Genomic DNA, 22,356 nt, shown 5'->3' on the forward strand with positions numbered 1-22,356 from the left:
GTTGGAGTGAGAAAAAATATATACTTGTCTTACTTTAACGTCTTTAAGCCTCGTGTCCACGATGCTAGAAATCGATCCGAGATCTCGCTCCGAGAAATATGTGGCTCCATAAAAAGCTACAAGCTGATTGGCTACACAATTCTCGAGTCGAGATCTCGAATCGATTTCTAGTGGTGACTGCTCCGATAAACGATAAAACGCGATTGCTGCCAAATACAGATGATCGTTGCGCGTCAGAAGAAATCCTAACCTATCATGATTGGAGTAGGGACGTCAATATGAAATCACGAAAGATATTTACAATCGGTCGCATCAGCTGACCCACGATCAAGTTTTATAATTATTTTTGAGTGTTAGGTTCAGATATAGAGAAGTTCCGACGAAATGGCGAGTCTGGGTAACAGAATCGTCGTCTTGATAGACATGGACTGTTTCTTCTGTCAGGTCGAGACGAAGCTGCAACCACGGTACGAGGGAAAGCCGCTTGCCGTTGTGCAATATAATCAATGGGAAATGGGCGGGTAAATATATATATTATTTTAAATATAAATTTTATTTTTGGTCACTGTATCAATAATTGAACTTGTCATTTGAAAACACTTCTCATTTATTTCTAATATTTTACGCAGTAATGGTCAACTTCTAATTTGACTAGAAAACTCATTATTGCCGCCGTAATCTTCTACACGTCTGAAAAATAATGCAGTTGACGTTACATTATTATATTTTTCATAAAATGAGTTATAAATTGACAATTCTGTTATTCTTCTAAATTTATATATGAATGTGTTTTTTTATTGACTGCAGGATAATAGCTGTTAATTATGAGGCGCGAAGTTTCGGAGTAACTAGACACATGAGGGGCAAAGAAGCTAAAGAGAAATGTCCAGATATAGTTCTCGCCAGCGTGCCGTGTCTTCGTGGAAAAGCGGATACATCCAGGTAGCAGTTCGCTATTACAGTAAATTTTTATGAACATAACACACAAATTGTTTCTTTCGGTATGCTCGGATATCATTTCGATTAAATATTAACTGTTTGACAATTGAATGTTTGAACACAGATATAGGAAAGCTGGTCGTCAGGTTATCGAAGTCCTAAGGAAACACTGCAACATGGTTGAACGCGCCAGCGTTGATGAGGCGTATCTCGATTTAACGGATATTGTCGATGAGAAATTAGCCGCAAACGAAATTTCTTCGAAAGAAATGATGTCGTATCTCGCGAACACGTACGTTGTAGGATACTCGGAGGTCGATAAAAATGACGAAGGTGGTGCAAAAATATTATAATCGAATTGTACTTGCTTCGAAGATGGACAATTTTGAACGCGCACTATTTCAGATGACAGACGTCGAGGTTTGAAGACGTGGGTATTAGATAGCTTTAGCGAACTGCACGACGCTCGAGCACAAAAGCTCGCGATAGCGGGCGTAATAGTGGAGGAGATAAGGGCTAGTATATATAGGGAAACTGGATTCAGATGTTCCGCCGGCATCGCGCAGAACAAAGTTAATAAAAATTATATTTTTACCGTATTTTTCACGCATTTTCCTCACGTTTGCTGATTCGCGTCATTTAATTAATCGAACGGCTCGGTTACATAATTTGCAGATACTGGCCAAGTTAGCATGTGGATTGCACAAGCCAAATCGTCAAACGATTCTACCCGAGGCAGCGATTGCGAGTCTCTATTCGACACTCCCGGTAAGGAAGGTGCGAAACCTCGGTGGGAAACTTGGTGACGTCGTGGTTGAGTCCCTCGGGTGCAACGTCATGAGCGATCTACGACAATATTCCTTGGAAAAGTTGCAAAAACAATTTGATGAAAAAACAGGGTACGAAGCTCTTAGGGTTTTGTGTGAAAGGTGATAAAGAATGAGATATGAGCGAGTGATAAGGAACTCTACGACGTATCTACTCGTAAGAGATATCGCTTTTTCTGAAGAAATCTCGTTCCTCTCAATTAGATTTTGCCTGATACTTTGATACTCAACTACGATTTTTCAGATTTTGGCTGTACAATATCGCTCGAGGCGTAGACAATGAGCCTGTCAGCAACAGATTATTAGCAAAGTCCATCGGAGCTTGTAAAAAATTCCCCGGCAAGCAAGCCATAACTTCACTGGAATTGGTGAGATAATTCAGTTCTATCATATCATATAAATAGAAGATTGCATAAATAAATGATCAATCATATAATAATAAATAAAAAAATAAATAGAAAATTGTATTAAAAAAGAGACTTATACTTGACGCACAGTTGAGACACTGGGCTGGAGATTTGGCTGCGGAGGTTTGCGAACGGCTCGAGGAGGACCTCGTGGAGAGTCAACGACGCGCGACGTTGCTCACAGTCTCCTATCACTACTACCAGAATAAAAGGACCGTGTCGCAGACGCGCTCGCTCGCTTTGAACTCGTACAAACCCGAGAAGATGGCGAGTCAGTGCGTGGACGTTGTCACGAAGTCGACGCAGTGTCCTGTGGCGTACTTGGGCTTCGCTGCCAGCAAATTCGTGCCGTCGAAGGAGAGCGGCAGCTTCCTCAAATTTTTCAAGAATGCTAAATCGGAAAGGAGCAAAGTGAATTCTGAGGCGTGCAAATCGCTGGATGTCGTAGCTTCCTCCGTAGATTCAATGAATTCAGAAGCGACAGAAGCGAACACTCCCGCCATTATTAGCGAAAAGGATTCACCTGATGAGGAATCAATCAAGTCACAAATCACAATGATGAGGAGAGGAAATAAGAAAACCGTCGAAAACTCGATCTTAAACACCAGCATGAAGAATTCGCCGACGTCGAAGAGAGTTTCCAAGCTGATGCAGGTGTGCAGCGAGCACGTTGAGGTCAAGTCGAAGAATAAACGTTTGTCGGGCTTGATAATAGACAATAACGATTTTCAAGATTCGTTCTTCATGAACGTGTATAAAACAAAGGGAAAGGAAGAACGCTCCAGCGAGGTCGAAGCCGCGGAGGAGCCGGAATGCGAGACAATCACGTCCACGGACACGGAGAGAGACGCGAGTGACGAGATCGTCGACGATCGTAGTTCGAATTTGTACGTACAAGAAAATTCGAAGCCTTCCACGAGCTATACGCCTACGCATGTAAGCAGCAACGACGAACCTGCGAGGGAGAGTAACGAGACTCGCACGCGGGAACCCGTAGCGCGATTACGAGAGATCTTTCCAGACCTGAACGACATGGATCCCGAGGTGCTGTCCCTGTTGCCTGCCGACTTGCAGGAGGCAGCTAGGCCGTACAGACAGCCGCGCGACAAGAAGCAGGAGAGTGTCAGGGTTACTCGGGGAGGGAGAGGGAAGTCTGGCAAGTCCAAAGCCGCCGGCAAGAGCGGCAAGAGACGCAGCCCCCTGTACAATTTCCTGATCAAGACCGACTCGCGTGAGCACGACGTACCGTTGGAACGGTGCGCTGAGTGCGATCAGCTGATAGCCGTGACGAGGTTCAGCGAGCACGTGGACTTCCACGTGGCGCAGAATTTATACCGGGAGATCAACAAGCCCGCGTCGGGCGAGAAGAGGAAACTGGAGGATGCCGAGGCCGGTACTGCGACTTCAGTGAAGCGCCAGACGCCGGAGAAGTACAGGCACGACGGCGACTCGCGATCAATAACCACGTTTCTCTCGTAATCGGCAGAGGCCGTCGAAGATTTTGTATGGGTTTTCGTAATTATCGCGTTTCGTCGGAATATTATTTACGGAAAGATTGTAAAAAGACCCAGATAACATTATGTCGTCTTAAAGACGTCTAAAAGACGTCTTGTAAAACTATCAGAAGGACGTTGTTATGACGTCTTTGAGACATCTTATGACCCGATTTATAACGTCTTTGGGATGTCTTTTCTGACGTATTTTCTGACGTCTTTGGGATGACATTTTATATGACGTCTTTGAGATGTCTTATATAAGAATTATTAGGTCTGTTCTTTATTGCTGAACTCCCTGCACTGGGCTGCACTAGTTCAGAGTTTATCCTTTTCCTCCTAATATGGAGTAAAAAAGATAAACTCTGAACTAGTGCAGCCTAGTGCAGGGAGTTCAGCAATAAAGAACAGACCTATTATTCTAATTAATAGATTAATAGGTTATAACATTCTGTCCTCTGGCCTCTGCCAGCTTCCTTGCCGATTTCAAAAAGTCTTAACTCTTGGAGAATTGGTTTGATTATCATTGACACATGGATTAGAAAGACGTTTTTATAACGCGTTAGAAAGATGTCTTTACGACTGATACAAAATGTCATCGACAAAATGACATCCATAACTTAACGTATGTCATTTTGTCGATGACATTTTGTATCAGTCGTAAAGACATCTTTCTAAGACATTATAAAGACGTCTTTCTAATAAAGCCTTAAAGTCGTTTCTAAGACGTGTCTTAAGGACGACTTTCTGACAAAGTCTTAAAGACGTCTATCTTATAACGTCTTAAGGACGTCTTTCTAACAAAGTCATAAAGACATTTTTTTAAGACATCTTAAAGATATCTTTCTGATAATGAATTTAAGACGTCTCTTTTACGACGTCTTAAGGACATCTTTCTGATATAGTCTTAAGACGTCATTTCGACATGCGTGTTATCTGGGGAGTATTTTATATGTGTATATATATTATATTTTGTATATTGTATAATTATAGGGAAATCGATTTAATTTATAAAATATATCTGTAATAAATCTATATTTACAAGTTAACATTTGTGAAAATGATACAATAATTTTGCATGGCAAAATTTTTATGTCTTATCATCTACCTTTTCATCAGCTCACTCGGTAACGTAGTAACGGGAACTAGGCATTATGAAAGGCTGACTGGCACAGTCGCTGACACGTGCTCGATCCGCGCGATCAGGCCTCTCCTGTAGCTGCTCCGAACCGATATCGCGGTCACGAAAGAAACGAAGCTTGCTATGGCAGAATTAGGTAAAATATTAATGAAAAGTTTGCACGTTATGGCTAAATGATAGAAATTACAAGATTCGCTCGAAATATCGAGTAAAGGGGTTAATTTATGGAACATAAACAATGTATGTGCTTGTTGGTTTTTACTTCGAAATATTTGATTTTACAAGATGAGGGAGATTTTGTTTTATCATTATATAAATACAATCTCTGTGTCTCTTTTCTGATTTAACGATTCGCACATCTCTGTCAATGTTTTCTCTTTTCCAGAACACAATGTTGACATGTTGAGTGACATTGACAGCGAAGATGATTGGGAAGAAAATGGTGAGGAGCAGCAAAACATTCCATGTCTGTTTTGTACAGAAACCTCGTGCGGATTTCCCACCGCACTGCACCACATTGAGACTCTTCACAAACTTAACTTCTGCGATTTTATAAGGAAACACATTCACGACACTTACTCCTACATCAAGTTAATCAATTTTATTCGCTGTAAGGAGGTAACATCCGAGCAGTTAAGCGCACTGCGCTTAGAAGCTTGGGACAAGGACGAGTACTTGCGTCCCGTTGTGGAGGATGATCCGTGGTTGATGTACGGCAAGTATAAAGAGCCTGTTAACATGACTTTTCTGTCTACAAGATTTATGCAAATTATATATTGACCTGTAACGTATTATTTCAATGAAGATGTCGAAGACCTCATCAGTATCAAGGATATGGATGAAGAGGAAGGAGGGATGAACAATCAAAATAATGATGGTGTTACTTCGGAAACGCAGTACGAGGATATGAAGAAAACGATACGATCGCTGAAATCGCAGCTGAAGGAGAGTGAAATGACGTGCTTCCTAGTAAAACAGGTATAGATTAAGGGGAAGCTGGAGTTGCTAGTGAACTATTTTTTCACTATAGCAATGGTAATTGCAGTTTCGAAAATTCTCTTTATTGCTTGTGCAGAATAAAAAATCCTTTTCCACAAATGAAGTATAGATAGAAAGAAAGTCCACTCTACAGGACTTTATATTCAAAATGGAAAAAAGTTAGAAAAGACAAATGCAAGTTTTTAACTTTTTTCCATTTTGAATATAAAGTCCTGTAGAGTGGACTTTCTTTCTATCTATACTTCATTTGTGGAAAAGGATTTTTTATTCTGCACAAGCAATAAAGAGAATTTTTGAAACTACAATTACCATCAGGAAGCAGTTCCCTAGTCACTCCAGCATCCCCTTAATGATCTCTCTCTCTCTCTCTCTCTCTCTCTCTTACATATTTTTATATATTACAACATAAAAGACTCCTATATTATTTTATTACAGCAAATGGAGGAGATAAGAGACAAAGCTCAGAAATTAATATTAGACGACGATTTAGATGGGAAAGAGAAGACTCTAGTCAATGCTAACAATCCCAACGCCGATGAAGGCTACTTTAATACGTACAGCCACTTCGCCATCCATCACGAAATGCTGACAGTGAGTTTCGAATGAATTAATTCTATCAGTCAGATGAGAAAACTGCATTTCCGATGAAAGAAATATCGCTGAAATCTTGTCAAAATAAATTGCTATAATAAATTTACACGAGAACGTAACGCACAAAATGTTTTTCATCAGGATAAAGTACGCACGGAGAGCTACCGTGATGCATTATTAACGAATTCGAACAGATTCCAAAATTGCACAATGCTGGACGTTGGCTGCGGAACGGGTATTCTGTCGATGTTCGCGGCGAAGTCTGGCTGCCGCAAAGTTATCAGCGTCGATCAATCCGATGTGATATATCACGCGATGGACATAGTAAGGTACTCGTAATCGTTTTTTGTACATCTTGTAAGAGCTTCCAATTTCCAGTTTCATTTGGTGATTCAAAATCTCATTTGCAAGGAGTATATTAAAATAATAAAATAAAATAATGAAATTTACCAATTTTAGAGAGAACAATCTCGATAATATAATCACATTGAAGAAGGGGCGTCTCGAGGACATCGATATAGGAGTCGAGAAGGTGGACGCGATAATATCCGAGTGGATGGGGTATTTCCTCTTGTTCGAGGGGATGCTCGATACAATCATTTACGCTAGGGACCACTATCTAGCACCCGGTGGAGTAATTCTTCCGAACAGGTGCACGATCACTATCGTGGGAAGCGGCGACACCAGTACGTGCTAGAGCTTCCGCTGTAACAATAACATCTCCTCGCGAGATACCACTCTTAAAGAATACGAATAATCGTGATTTATTTCACAGAGAGATATATCGATCTGGTCGACTATTGGTCGAACGTCTACGGCTTCAAGATGAGCTGCATGAAGGCGGAGGTGGTGCGTGAACCGAGCATAGAGATCTGTAAGGTCGACGACTTGATAACAAGTACCGCCGAGATTCAAGCCTTCGACCTGTACAAAGTCACGATGGACTGCGTGAATTTCCGCTCGTCCTTCACGTTAAACGTGAAGAAGACGGGATCGTTGACCGCGATAATCGGTTACTTCGATATATTCTTCGACCTGGAGAACCCAGTGCACTTCAGCACGGGACCCTATTCCACGCCGACCCACTGGAAGCAGACGGTGTTCTCTTTAAGCGAGCCTATTAGCATAACCGAGGGTAAGTGACGCATTAAATCGATCCCCGCGAGCGAGATCGATGCAGAAAAATATTACCGTAGAAAATTCTGTCAGATTTAAGTCACATTTTGTGTTCTCCTAGGTGAAGTCCTGACCGGCACGTTGGTCTGCCGGAGACACGTGAAGGACATCCGAGGCTTAATGGTTACTATTCACATAAAGAATTTCTCCCAAGTGTATTATCTGGATTGAACGTCGAACGTTGAATCTTCCGAGACGCGCGCAAACAATAGCCGTATGTGCCAAATAAAAATAGGGTCCAGCTGTTGATCTAACGAAGCTTCCGATCTTCGTTAGGTGTCGTTATACAGAGGACACGTCGCTTAAATTAAGCTTTACGAATTAAGCTTTTTCTCTCCATACAATTTAAAATTTTCCATATATATATAGCGTAGGGATCCGTAATATTCGTTGGTGCAAACGGGTATGCGACCTTCGCGTTTACTCGCGTTTGGAGTAATTCAGCTGGCAATTCAGCGCTGGAAGCATAGATGCAGAAATAATTTTTCATAATATATCGCTACGTTTTATCGCGCGTTCGTCTCATCTTTCCGCAACCAGGATTACGGCAGTTCGGCTAAAGTAAATTCGCCTTCGAACCTTCGTTACGCGGAGCGCAGTTACGGAGCGGAACGAGGTAATCGATCTAGCAGCTATTTACATTCGTGCCTTTTCGATAGTAGAGCGATTCGTATATCTCTTAAACCAATTTAATACACCACGTGTAAACTAGATTCTAAGAAATTTTGCATGACCGATATATATAGAGTTTTAATCTTTATAGTCCAACACTTGTCGCGTAAGTACAGTTCGCGTTACAGAAAGAAATTCCGCAGAGCTTAGAGTACAGACAACGATAGAATTTGTCCAACTTTTATTAGATCGTTCAAAGGGATATTCGGCAATATTTCTTCGAAATTCCTCTCGATTCTTGTTGCTTCTAGGATTTTTCTCTTACAAAGTTTCATTAATATCTATCGATAGCGATTGGAGATTACTATTAATAGGTGATATATTATAATACTTCGATCGTCCGATATTAATATCTATTATACGAATTCTCCTGCCATTCTTCTTGCATGTGATACGTACAAGGACGCGTTACGGCCGAATTATCGGACGAATACATAGAAGATTGTTCTTGCTACCGAATTAAAATTACAATCAAACGACTAATATGATTCTGTGATACGAGGGAATTAGCTATAGAACATTCATCGAGCGACATATCTCGCAGTCTATATACGAGAACGCGATACGCGCGTGCACTATACGCCTATCTTATCTCGTATGTATACGTATACATACAGCTTATTGCATAAGTACACAACCTGCTGAATTTTAATCCGGTATGAAGAAGCCGCATATAAGTGTGCCGAGTAATTGCGAACATCGATGATTTTATGAAATGTACGCAAATTGAAATAAATCTTTAGCATCTTCACGCTTGTGAAATTATTCACACTTGTGACATTTTCTCACACATGTACACAAGCCTGGTAGATATATGTTGACCTCCTCCCTTAAAAGTTTTTATATTTTATTTATGTGTAATTTTTTTCTCAAAACTATCGAGTCTCCTTGTGAACACATCAGTAAAACTTTGAATGTTTTATTTATCTGTGCGACGTTCTCAAACCTGATAGCTTTTATCAAATATATCGACTACAGAATCTTAATCCTCCGGTACTCGCAATATCCAATAGATACACGCTTCAATTCATTTTTTCCTAGTACAGTTGTTTATTCACACATTTGCCAATTTGTTCTTCACTATTGTTTTACTTTAGTATCTGGTCTATTAGCCAAGTACTAATGAAGGTAAAAAATATTTCAAGAAGCAGAGGAAAATAAAGGGAAAATTAGTATATCTGAAAAATATTGCGACTACCGAAGAGTTAAATAAGCTGCAGAATGAAAACTTTTTAATTAAATTAAAACTTTTATCGCGGAAGAGAAGAATAATTATCATAATTATCGCAATAATCTGAGATCGAAGTTTTCCATGTGGCGGCGTATAATTAAAGATTGCGTAATAACTCGAAAGGAGCGAGCATGCCGTCGGTCAGAGATACACGGCAACGCGGGCGTTCACCGCTGACGGTGATGCGCCAGCCGTGATGTATTTGTCGGTGGCAAACTCATCGGGGAGGTACATCCGATATCGCGCCGCGCGAAATAGCGTACTCCAGCGCGAGTCCAGGATACCGGCATCGTGAAAGCGAGAGGAAACGAGCGAGCGGGCGTACGGTACGCGTATGTTTAACGTAACTCTATCCAATAATGCACGTTCTGGCCTAGGGCAACCGAGTGTGCCTCCCTCATGCACTCGGCAAACACACACGGAAGGTAGGGCAGGACCGCGTATCGCGCGTGAACACATATGCTCACATTTGCAGACTAAATCTTTCTAAAAATATTCATTTATCCGCGTACCGTTGCGAGAGTGCTGCGGTATTCGCTCGCCGAGGGAAGAATTTTCCTCGCGAGGAGAATCCTGCTTTTCCCTGGAGAAAAACGCGCGTTGCGTCGATCGAACGAAATTTTAACTACTATTGTAAGGTTTTTTTAACAGAAATTCATTCTATTAAAATGGAACAGAATATCTTTGAAATAAATCGGACGGTTAGCTGGACATTCCGATTGGATCGATGCGTATTTGAATTATGAAGGAAGCTGTTGAAATATTACGTCGTTGTGACTTTACGAGCAGTGAAATATTTGTTCATTAACACTTAAATCGCTTTGAAGGATTATATGTTCCGTGTGCATACAGAATCATACCCCAGGCAGCACAAAAATCCAAAAGACATCGCAAGGATGTCTGAAGAACGTCTTTACGTCTTTTAGATATCTTTGCGATGTCTTTTGGATTTTTGTTCTGTCTGGGATTCTATCAAATCGTTCTATTATGCTATTAAAAATCATGACATTAAATTTTATCATCACGATGAATGTTTTAACACAGAATCGCCGCGAGAAACATCGTTACGTTACAATAAAAGCCAGAGATTCTCTTTGCATACGCGTATCGTGGAATTTGCATTGCACCATCACCGGCATCTGTAATTGAACTTTTTGCCGATGGAAAACTCGAGAGATGCGAGATACACCGTTCCGCTCACCCCTCATCTCTCCAGCATCCACCATCAAGAGGAGCCTTCGGTCCTCGAAGAACACGGGGGCGAGGCAACCGCAAAGTAATAGCCGTCGTTTAGGACCCGGCGCGGATAAGGAGCGTCAGAAAGAGGGAAGAGGGAGAGGGCCTCGAAGACGAGGTGGAACGGGACAGCGGGGGTGCAGACGAGAGACCGACCGAGAGGCCGGGGATAAGGGTGGCTTGTTGCGTAAGCCGATTAGAGCATCACGGCAGTCACTCCTGCCCCCCATGCAATGGGACGGCAACGTGGTGGCACACGCTCTCTCTCCTCTCTCGCTCTCGCTCTCTCTCTCTCTCTCCATGTTCTACCGGGTGTTCGCCGAGCGGAGCGCCAGCGGAGACACATTAAAATCGCATGAAATATGCATACCCACCCTCCCGTCGTCCCGTTCCCTCCATACCAGCGGACGGGAGCACTCGCCTACATCCGCGTAGGCAAAAAGCTCACCCGCTCGTTCTGGAAGCCGTGCGTCTCCCTTTCTCTTCCTAGGCGGCACAAGAGAGGCGAGTACCAGCGCGTTCCGCTTTTGCGAGATATTTAGGAGATCCCTCTGTCGCGCTTCCGCAACGAGGGGGGATCTTGCGTCGCCTCCTTCGCCGAGAGGCGATCGGCGACCGCGCTCATGTATCGGGAAATGTGTCTGTATAATGGCATTGAGATGAGTCTCTTGTTCGAGCTTGGCAAAAGCGATTAATTGCATATAGTTTTAGTTTAAGTAATGTTCCGTTGATCAAATCAGAGCATCTTGTAGTCAATAGATCGCTTTGTTCGCTGCAATAATAAATACCTTTATAAACCAAACATGTTTGATCACGAAGAAATGATAACTGTTGAATTGATTCCGAAACTAAGGCCGGTATTCATAGTCGAATCTTATATTTGAGGCCACCTTAAATTTATCTTCAGATATTCCGTGGCCAATGAAGTAATCTGTACAACATCTAAAGATGAACTTGAGTCTTACTTTATATAAGTCTGGACTAGGAATATCGCTCTAAAATAAATAAAAAGATCGTATTGCAATAGTTAAGACTTTCTGTCTAATCATCCTTCGAGATCGAAATTGCGATAGATTCTGCAATTGTTGCAAGTTTAATCAGTTTGTTTGAGTATTACTCAATCTCATGAGCAAATTCATGTTTCATTAAGAGTTCTTTTTTTTAAAGGGCGCAATAAACAATAGTAGTAATAAGTTTCTCCGATTCACTAAAAAATCTCGATTGTAAGTAACTATAAGTAGTATATCTTAATATAAATAGCAAATAACAAATAGAGTTCTTTCTTATTAAATAAATACTGCTCTTCGAGCGCTATGTCAAAAGAATGTTCTGTGCAGGTCACACGAAATCTTTCATTTATGCGTCACCTGCATTCGCTCATGAACAAGTTTAATGGGAAATAGTTACTCGAACTCCGATTATATTATTTAAGTGCGCATTGTTTCGAGTGCCAATGTGAAATGTCGATTTTAAACATCACTCGTGAATTCTTGATTGAGAGAAAAGATTATGGATTCGAAGTGAAGACACTTCTAAAGACACGGATTGAATTTTCCATAGGCTTAGAAACTTAAATCCACGAAAGTTAAGCCGATTGGAGTTTTTCGCACTTGTTGTTGATATTATCAGATTGGCTGGAAAGTCCGATTTTTGTAGCAAAATTCAAAGGCAAAACTCTGTATTAAGAATTATATCTGCAGTGAGTAATAAAAATCAAATAAAAAAACTAATAAAACTAGTAGTAAGTAATAAAACTAATAAAATTACATAATACAAAATTTCGCGTTTGAATTTTGCTAAAAAAATCTGTACGGATCATCTGGTAACGCAAAGGTTTGTATCGAGAATTAACAGAAAATTTTGAATGTTGCTGGAAAAAACATCGGCACGGATTTCTCGGTCAATCCAATGAATATATACGCGTAAGATATAAAAATACGCGCGTTTCGCGCAGAATCATCGCACGGGGCGAGTAAAATACCTGGCAGCCCCGGTAAATGGAGCAACAAGATTCTTTCGCAGTTTACCGATCGCACACACGACCACCGTTGTTGCCCCCGAACGCAACGCATTAACTCGCCGCACAATTTTGCGGGCGAAAAGCGCAACGCGTATCTAATATCCGCCTCGTTCCGCGGACCGTAATCCGAGCGATGTGCATCGCGCGGGTATTTTCATATATACGTTCCGCGAAACACATTCTGTACACCGCGCACGATAGCGCAACACGTGGCAAAATGTTTCGCCATCGGTATCAAATAATCATGGTAAATCCGCATCGACCGCGCCGCTCGCTCGCTCGGCTCTCGCGTTAATGCCTATATTTTACATCCGTCCGTATTTAGTTCGAATAACGTTTGCTGGGTAATAATGGACCATTTGCCACTTGTTTTCGTTCACCCGGCGGAATGATTACGCCCGGGATACGCGTTGAAATTTTATGCCCGCGAAGCGCGAGAGCGACGGGGACGAAAACAGAGAGAGAGAGAGGAGAGGGAGATTACGGGGCGAACGTACGCAAACGGATTTCTGGATACATGTTGCAAAACTTCCCTCACATCGGTCGGCGTAATAATAATATAACTGTGCCGAATATAAAATACAGAGAGATCGAAAATAATGACTAATCAATCCCGGCGGAAATAAAGCGTCGCGAGTAATGCAGGGTGTAATGAGAATGCGATCCTCGCGTATAGTTTAATGCGTTAATTAACAAATTTCAAAACGGAACATTTTCAGACAGAAAGATCCGACTGCAAAAGATGGACCTACGAAATGGAGAATTGAAAATCTTGGATCGTGAAACCGGAAAACGATTGCAGATTTGTGCAAGCTCTATTGTTAAAACTAATATCTGTTTTTAAATCCCGTTCCTAACATTAATTCTCTTTCGCAAAATTCTCGAAGTAGCAACGGAAAAACAAAAGTCTTTTTCACTCTCGATAAGAAAATAAAGTTGCTCGTTGAACTTTGTTTAGAGGTAGATTTCTCTTTAATACCACTGTCATATGAAAATTCTTGAAAGAAAAGGAAAAATTAAGGAAAAAAAAGGAAAGATTATATACACTTTCGAGATAATCTTCGTAAACTGCCAAGCAGACTCATCGACCATCATTAATTTTATTAGACCCGAATACCTTAATTGTATTTCGAATTTTCGAGCCATCGCCGCTACCGTAATGATCAACCGTTAACCAATGAAGATTGCATCATTCGCCATCTTTGAGGGGGTTGAAAGCGGCGTCCTTTAGCCACATCTCAACAGCCTCTCGTCCAATTACAGCGTGATTGTTCCCGATCTTGGCCAAAGCCTCTAGGAGAAAGGCGGAAGACGAGAGAGGAACAAAGGGAGAGAGACAAAAAGAGAAGAAGAGAGAGAGAGATGGTGCAGATTAACCATCGACCTGACCTCGATGGCGCGCACACACACACACACATAGAGCCATGTGTGGCTACGAGGATTCGGACCAAAGCGCGATGACGGAGAGGCACGCAATGCGCTGCCCGGACACGTCCATCAGCATCGCGGAAATATTTATGGCGATTAATCGGACCGCGGCCCCGTTAATTACGTAAGAAGATCAAAGGATTACGACGCTGCGCTTTTCGCAGGAGACGTCTCCCCGGGATGGCCGGCGTCTCCTTATCGAGACTGCCTCGCACACAGGAAACGGTCGTTCTTCCGTCTTTCACGTCTTCAGCGGAATCGTCGAATCGCACGATTCAAAGCGAGCTAATTCATGGGAGTCTACAGTTGACCGTTCCTTGGAAGAACTGTTGCAAAACATTTAAAAAATTTCATCAAAGATTTTCAGTATTTCTTAATTAATTCCGGTCATGGCACAATTAATTAATTTCTTATTAATTGAAGTCCATTTAACTAATTTCGTTATCAAGATAATTGATATTGATTCAACAGCGTCGGCGATAGCGTCCGATGGATTGTCTAAAACCGTCACATTGGAATAGTTAGAATAATTTCGGGACATCGTACGTAACATCGAGTGCATCGGTGCAATGTGCAGGATAATTCATCGGACATCATCGACCTGGAGATCCAGGGCAGAGATCCGTAAACTGACGGATCGCAGCCCTCATTCGATAACTGGCACCGGAATCCACCGGAATTAATCGCGATTAATATTGCAAACGGCTTTTTCAATACACATTCATCAAATTTTCATTTTCAGTTCGCCGTCTGAATTAATCAGCCAAATCATCGGTCTATTCGCGGTGTAGATCCCGCGTAAGATCGGGAGTGCTTTGTCTAATCGAGTATTCTAAAACGAACGTTTTACGGAATCCGAGGACGTTATGCAGGTATCGATCGATCGCTGTGCTGCGAGGAGGCGTTTATGGTAGAACACGACGCGATACTCTCTCTCTCTCTCTCTCATTCGTGTATGACGTTTATACGTATGTTACATACAGGCCGCGTATCACGTGTGAAACGTATCATTTTCCGCACACCCTGATGATAATACGTAAAACGGCATACGTGAGAAGCGCGTAATGCCGGGTTATCAATGTCTGTCCCGCCGTTACCGCGATGGTACGTAAAGATCCAGACATTTTTACGGCTGTCAATGGAAAAAACGAAAACGTGGAAAAGAACGTAGCGCGCCTACCGTCGTGCCCACCGAGTTTAATGCTACGTGAGACGCGACGCGGTGTCTTAAACTTACGTGTCGCGCGCTCCGTACTTCTTTAAGCACGAAGGGAGAAGTTGCATCGGTAGTGAGGGACTTATTGGAACGACTGAATGATTGATCGTCAGCGTCGCGCGCAACGACGTTCGACGTGTGTCATTACGTGCGCCAGTGGACGGTTCCATCTGAACCTAATTGACAGCTGTACATCCCGCTATTAAGCGTACGCGAGGGAATTAATATAATAAATAATCGATTAACGTGAAATTCCTCGATTTCGTTAATTAAATGCAGTCTTCCTCAATTTGTGCATTTTGCAATATTTTTCGCAAAGATGGAATATAGCGAATAATCATGATTTATAAGCAACGTGGCGTTTCATATAATTATTTAACATGATATCTAAGTTTTCCGATTAACTATGTGCTTAAATATTCTTAACATGTAGATAGATAATCGTCATTTCTCTATCAGATATCATCAGTTTCACGCATTATAGTTATCGCAACTTTTCAGAGATCATTAAAATTATTGTTAACATGATCTCCTACTGGACAACTTGCTAGAAAGTCGGAAGAGGCATTTAACTGCAAAAGGCATCGTAATTTTGTGGGACTGTCGTTTAATGCAAGTCGAACGTTGATTTATTGGAGCATCGACGAATATTGATCGGAGCATGATTCCACCAGCGCTTCGTGATATCGTAAAATCTTCATCATTCTCTTATCAGGGGTCCGACCTGCCTTGCGGGAACCTTGGTGGCCAGTCATCCAGGCGAGAGACCACATCACTACCCCACCAGCTGCTCGGCAGCGTCTGCTCGCGCCGAGCGGGGCGTCGAGCATTCGAAATTCGGGGAGAGGCGCATGCGTTTCTCGCACGAGTGGGGTGAAAGCCGAGCCAATGGGCCATCGTCGGCCAATGAACGTTGAACGAGCCGTGGCTGCCCGGGCGGAGCGTCACCGCATAAACGAGACGCGGCACGAGCAGCTTCTCGCAGACGTCGTACAACTGCCGAGGAGAGTGTGCGGCGTCTAACACCAAGGGCTCTTCTTGAAGAGCCCTTTAAGAAGTCCAGTTACACTTTCCTCAGTGAATGTGGGTCTTTAAGACAACTGGTTGTTCTTAGATACCTCCTCGGCGAACGTCCCACTTTACGCGAACGAAGCACAAACGCGATGTGAACAGCAAGTGAGAAGCGAGAGGCACTGTCGCGCATCCCGAGGAGATCCCATAAGAAAAATATAAGAAAGAATTCAACAAGAGAAGGAAGATGTTACACGGTGCTCTGCCGAGGGCCTTCCTGGCCCCGGGCCTTAACTACATGAGCTACTACAGCGAGGAGATTCACCCTACCTATGCTGCGCCGCCGACCACGTGGCACATCCCGATGGAGGACCCGTCCTCGCCGATCTATTCGCGAATTCCGTCAGCCGAGCATCACACGTCTCTGCAGGCCTGGGAATCTCCAAGGTGCTCAACGCCGTGCCCACTGGATCTGTCCCTGAAGCCGCCGACGACACCGAGTACCCCGAGGACCGAGGAAACGATCGAGGTAGGCGATGAGAAGGATCTCAGAATCCGCGAAGGAGTCCAGGCCCGATCCGAAGCTCGCCGAGACAGCGAGGACGACCAGCAGCTGATAGTGGACGACCTGGACGCATCACACAGCTCCCCGGCGCAGAATCATCACGGTCATCATTTCGAACGACTGGTCCTCAACAAGGAATCACCTCGCCTGCATGACACGGTAATCGACAAGATCCATCATCTTCCCGAGGAGAGCACTCGACTGCCACCGTATCCTGTGAACGAGCTCGCCTCCAAGTACCACCTGCACAATCAGAAACTCCTCCTGACGAGCCCGACGCACCTGCAATCGATGCAGAGCTACCATCAGCAGCTGCTCCTGACGCCGCAGCATCATTTGCAGAGCGTGCACGCGCCCATGACGCCACCCAGCACCCCGTCGCCGCCGCAGTGCCCCCGAAGAAGACCTCGAGAGGACGATCTCGCTCCACCATCCTCGGGACTCGCCAGCGGCGCTTCCGCGTCGACTCCGAAGCAGACCAGCAGCGAGAAGACCACCGCGCCGAGGCCCAAGAAGAAACATGCGAGGAGGCTGAAGTTCGACGAGGACACCAGCAGCCCGGTCTCAGGCACGGTAATCCTGGGCCCGGACGAGGCGGTGGTCACCGGCGACATCGATCCCGCCTTCAACATCGTCGAGGTGACGGAGGAGGCGCGCGCCGAGCTGGCCAAGATCGAGAATCGGCTGGGACCGTACCAGTGCAAGCTCTGCCGGCAGCTTCACGAGGACGCCTTCCAGCTGGCGCAACACCGATGCTCCCGGATTGCTCATGTGGAGTATCGCTGTCCCGAGTGTGACAAGCGGTTCTCCTGCCCGGCCAATCTGGCGTCGCATCGACGTTGGCACAAGCCCCGATTACCCAACACCGACAGCGGCTCCGCATCCTCGACGACATCGTCGCCAACGTCGTCAACGTCGTCATCGTCGTCGTCATCGTCGTCCTCGTCGTCTCCGTCTACCACCGCGGAGATCTCTTGCACCAGATGCGATGCCAAGTTCACCAGGCAGGCCGCCCTGCGGAAGCATCTGGCCGTACAGCACCCGGAAACCAGCAGCAATAATAACAATAATACTGTTGTCGATCAGGAAACCATCAGCAAACCGGACATCGTTCAGACGGTCACCACCACGCAATTGACTAACGAGATGACCTGACACCAATTCCCAGCGAGACCTTTGCCGAGACGACCCGGGCTCTACTGGAGATTCGGCCTTGACCTATAAAGAGATACAAGCTGAAAACGCATCGTATCATCCGGCTCGACGATGACTTGGAGGCTTTCGTAAATGTGAGTGCACAATCAAAACGTTTCGCTCGTTCTAATATTAAGCGAAGAAACGATGAAAAAAGAGAGATAAAGAGAAAATGTAAAGGAGGCGCGATTTCTAGTCATTCTTTAGTATGTGATTTAATTTTTAGCCATCCAATTCCTACGCTTTCAACATTGCTAGCCTCTCCTTGTATAAAACTTTCAACAATGCTGGTCTCCTTGCGCAAAATGTTCAACATTAATCTCTTTGTACAAAAACATTTTCAATATTGCTAATCCGTGTAAAGCTTTCTTTAATCAAATTGCCATTTTGTTTTATTTTGATTTATTAAATATATGATTACGCGAATTTAATAAATTTAATAATAAAGTAAATAAATATAATAACATCGCGAATTATCAAATATATGCAAAGAATAATTCGGGACAACAACTGATAAGGTATTAAAGGGCGGGAAAGAAGGGTAATACAATATTATTTCTAGTCATCTCTAATCATTAGTATATCGTACCAAATATGACTTACCAAAGTAACGCATATTATTTGGCAACTCTGATAAAAAAACTTAATATGAGCCCCAGAAAATTAATGCACACTGAAATTATTGTAACATGTTAAAGATAATCTTGTTGTCTAACGTATCGATCATTGTTAAATTTTACTTACAAGATTTACCGGGAAAAAAACAGGGTTACGTATTATATTATTGCAGGAATCAAATTTGTATATGCGTCGATCGTATTGGCAACAAAAATTGAGAGTGATAATAATGTTCGGATAAACACCCGTGATAAAGTACAGTTTCCATATTCCCGTGTGTTGTTAAGATCACAGTATACGATAAAATTAATGGCGCATAATAATTAAAGATAAATAAAATAATTAATCAGCAGCAGCGAGGGTGCTGAAAAGAAATCGCAAGATAACGACAGTCACACTTTAGGGTATATTGACGCGAACGTTTAACACATTTTTCGTACAATTCCGAATAACTTCCGATTAAATATTTCGGTTACATTATTACATAAATGCAATATTATATAAGACAGGTAATATTGCAAAATAAAACAGCAAGAATTAAAACTATATTATAATAAATGAAGAAAATTACATAAATTGTTAGAAACGTGTTAAACGTAAACATTGCATTATTTCTCCACCTCGAATGCATATATAGTTAACGTATAAAAGTTATAGCCGTAGATATCACATTATCGAGAGCGTTATTGCCAAAACAGGGAAGTAGGGGGTAAAACAAGTAGTCGTCTCTAATCGAGTAATTGACTTCTAGTCGAATCTAGTCCAGTAGAATCGTGCCATGTAATTAATAGTAAGCTCTTAATTAAAATAGAATAGCGAGTCGCGTCCTGTAAATTCTTGTAAAATCTCGGCGATGTAATTGCGAGCGGGTGGGCCAAAGCGATCTCTCGTGCGATGTAAATATAACACATATAGTGATGTATATATGCGACACGCGACTAGGCTGATATAGGTGACCAGGCTAACGTGATAGAGGTCGTTTGATACGAAGATCTCGCAGCTTGTCTGCCGTTAAGTGAATGAGCTGACTTATTTGCCGTTTTTTAGGCGAGTTTATTACACTCCTTAGAGCAAGAAGAGCCGGTTCCTGCGTTAATTAATATAACGTAATTTTATTTCATTTTGCATTTATAATACAATTTGTTCGTTTATTTTTCCACTTCGAGCAGTTGTGTACATTATTCTTGTTTATTCCTGTTTATATATTTTATATCATTTTATTATTTTATATTGTATATTTTAATATTCCATTGAGTCAGTCGTAAAATCAGCCATTAATTAGTTTTAGATTCTAGATTTTAGAATTAACTTTAGGATTAATCTCTTGGAAATGATTCCTCATACGGCTAATAACCAAATAATTATTACTCAGTTACGTTAAGTTAAATTAAGCATTTAGTTAAGTACATTAAGTTTCTTACTTTATTTGAATACGAAAAATTTAATATAAAAAATTTCTTTATTGTATATATTATTTTTCAAAAGAAATCGGAAATAGTCATTCATAATCGTAGTATTCATATTGAAATGAATAAGCATAAATGCATTGAGTAATTGATAAGTACTGTAATAGACCTTTTCCTTAGAGCATTCGTATTTTAGTCATCGAATAGTCTAGTTTTACCTATTCGTACGATAATAGCGTTAAGAGCAAGTTGGAAAGTTTACCGTTGAATTATAAAAGTTTCAAAAAGGAAATCTATTAAAAGTCTTTAGTCACAGTTAAAATAATCAATATTTACTCGTAGAGAATCGAATCGTGTAGAAAATAAATATAATATACATTGTGTCTAGCTGCACGAAAAACTAGTCTAAAATTGCGATAAATCAAGCGGAACACTAGCAATTCTTATTTAATGCAATGTTTAATATCAAAAATTTCTTCAGTGTTATAAAAAAGAAATCGAAAAAGCCAGTGATGATAATCGTAGGTACCCATATTGCTATACAACCGAAATTAAATGCGATTAATTGTAGGAGCGAAGTTAGGAACGTTAAGTATCTCTAGTCAATCGGGACGCATTACTAGTCATTTATTCCTAGTCACATAGAAAATGTTAATTCTTGATAACGATGCAACACTTTTGTTTTTAATAAAAACAAAAGGGCAAAAACTTTTTACCCTTCGAGTAGTAAATCTTTAAGTTTCGCGTTGCGGTTCGTGCAATTAATTTCGAGCGGAAGAGTATCACATCTAGTCACGATATTTAGATATAACGTAGAGTGAATATACTTAATTAATATTATATGTATGCAATATAGAATCACGCTCCAATCCGAAACATAATCCGTTTTAGTAAATGTATGCGAATTTGGAAAATCGTAAATGTTGCTACTCGAGAAAATCGTGTTTGGATATTACATCAATATTACAATATACTGATGATTCGTAATGTAGCGTTTCTAATCGTGGACCAATTATTAATTTTAATTACTAATGATAATCAATCAATTATTACACGATCAAATCAGTAAGGACGCGAACAATTCGTTTTTTTTCGGACAAAATGCAATTTTAATTTTTACTTTTATATAAATTCATGCAAAATCGACTCGAGATTTTAATCGCTTCGTATTTCAATTACTATTATAGAAATCTATTCACACTACACATAGATCTAGTTATAGAATTATATACAGAATATCTCAGATCTTCTACATAACTCATGCTAAAGATGTCAAAATCAGAATCAATCAGTAAATAGTTTTAAATAGCCTTTTTTAAAAATTACAATTTCAGCGTTTTGACATTAAATCTTATTCGCGTGATCTCATTTTTTATTAATAGTCTGGAATATTCTGTATATAGAGATATATATTATCGACCGATCTAATCTGTATTCGTGCGAATGTAATTTGAAGTATGTATAGTCCATATATTATAATATATATTACATGTGATTATCCAGAAATGGTGAGAGATCGCGTAGGTTTCTATACTCGCATATTCTTCGAGATTGTATGTATATAAAACGCACACACACACGCATATGTATGTATAAATGTATGATATCGCTGTATTTATCGAATCTTGCGACAAATCTCGACCTGCATGCATTACATCCGACTATCTTTGCGTTAGATTAATTTGCGAATACGTTGCGCTGTGTCCATATCTGTACATAACGTCTTGACTTCTGAAATACACGTCTCTGAAAAATGCAAACCTACCCTTTCATTTATTTCTATTACAACCGATACCTGTCATCTATGTCAAGCGACTTTTATGTTACAAAAAGACTAAAATTTTCCGCGATTACGGATGCTCATTAAAAGTACGCTACTTGCAAATATAAAAATTGCAGATATGCGGTTCGTCCAATTTGATTCCGCAATAAATAAAGCTCTTATTTACTTCTCCCGCGATATTTCGTGGCATCGAAATCATGTTGTCGTGATTATGTGATCATCGCGATTACGTAACGATTCAGAGAGCGCCGAGAAGAGAGAAAGAGAGAGAAAGATAGAAGAGAAAGCTACAGGGATCCTCCGAGTGCGTGGTATTGTCCAGGGATGAGATGCCCTTCCATATTACTTCACTATGTGTCGCCATAATGCCTCTCCATAGAATCCATATAGGAGGGGATTGGCG

At 41.6% G+C, this 22,356-nt stretch overlaps 3 protein-coding genes across 7 annotated transcripts; all 3 read left to right on the plus strand.

Annotated features, from left to right (window-relative positions):
• Positions 1 to 21: 21 nt before the first annotated feature.
• LOC105287105 (DNA polymerase eta) lies at positions 22 to 3,722 on the plus strand. 5 transcript variants are annotated; one of them, XM_011352533.3, is made up of 8 exons: positions 22 to 264; positions 333 to 521; positions 808 to 942; positions 1,064 to 1,272; positions 1,345 to 1,511; positions 1,615 to 1,838; positions 2,011 to 2,134; positions 2,264 to 3,722. In XM_011352533.3, exons 2-8 carry the CDS (start codon positions 385 to 387, stop codon positions 3,650 to 3,652), a joined length of 2,385 nt encoding a protein of 794 aa, XP_011350835.2. In that variant the 5' UTR covers positions 22 to 264; positions 333 to 384; the 3' UTR covers positions 3,653 to 3,722. The 5 variants fall into 5 exon arrangements, with proteins under 5 accessions (XP_011350835.2, XP_011350836.2, XP_026830085.1 ...); XM_011352534.3 differs by having other exon boundaries at positions 358 to 521; XM_026974284.1 differs by having other exon boundaries at positions 445 to 521.
• A 1,208-nt stretch (positions 3,723 to 4,930) lies between these two features.
• LOC105287109 (protein arginine N-methyltransferase 1) lies at positions 4,931 to 8,996 on the plus strand. Its single transcript, XM_011352542.2, has 8 exons — positions 4,931 to 4,943; positions 5,193 to 5,522; positions 5,613 to 5,785; positions 6,242 to 6,397; positions 6,539 to 6,726; positions 6,857 to 7,083; positions 7,173 to 7,532; positions 7,635 to 8,996. The coding sequence occupies exons 1-8, from the start codon at positions 4,931 to 4,933 to the stop codon at positions 7,742 to 7,744; spliced, it is 1,557 nt and encodes a 518-aa protein (XP_011350844.1). The 3' UTR covers positions 7,745 to 8,996.
• A 5,850-nt stretch (positions 8,997 to 14,846) lies between these two features.
• Positions 14,847 to 21,930, plus strand: LOC105287110 (zinc finger protein 701). Its single transcript, XM_011352543.3, has one exon. It carries the CDS (start codon positions 16,635 to 16,637, stop codon positions 18,105 to 18,107), a length of 1,473 nt encoding a protein of 490 aa, XP_011350845.1. The 5' UTR covers positions 14,847 to 16,634; the 3' UTR covers positions 18,108 to 21,930.
• The last annotated feature ends 426 nt before the right edge of the window (positions 21,931 to 22,356 follow it).

The sequence above is a fragment of the Ooceraea biroi genome, chromosome 12 (genome assembly GCF_003672135.1).
Source record: "Ooceraea biroi isolate clonal line C1 chromosome 12, Obir_v5.4, whole genome shotgun sequence".
In the NCBI taxonomy this organism is placed as follows: Eukaryota; Metazoa; Arthropoda; class Insecta; order Hymenoptera; family Formicidae; genus Ooceraea; species Ooceraea biroi.

Bases quoted from the DNA above. Each gene is read 5' to 3' on its own strand.
- LOC105287105 (XM_011352533.3), top strand. From the start codon at position 385: ATGGCGAGTCTGGGTAACAGAATCGTCGTCTTGATAGACATGGACTGT. The intron at 943-1,063 runs GTAGCAGTTCGC...GTTTGAACACAG, and splicing joins GGAAAAGCGGATACATCCAG to ATATAGGAAAGCTGGTCGTC. The intron at 1,839-2,010 runs GTACGAAGCTCT...ACGATTTTTCAG, and splicing joins CAATTTGATGAAAAAACAGG to ATTTTGGCTGTACAATATCG.
- LOC105287109 (XM_011352542.2), top strand. The intron at 5,523-5,612 runs GCAAGTATAAAG...ATTTCAATGAAG, and splicing joins TGATCCGTGGTTGATGTACG to ATGTCGAAGACCTCATCAGT. The intron at 6,727-6,856 runs GTACTCGTAATC...TACCAATTTTAG, and splicing joins CACGCGATGGACATAGTAAG to AGAGAACAATCTCGATAATA.
- LOC105287110 (XM_011352543.3), top strand. From the start codon at position 16,635: ATGTTACACGGTGCTCTGCCGAGGGCCTTCCTGGCCCCGGGCCTTAAC.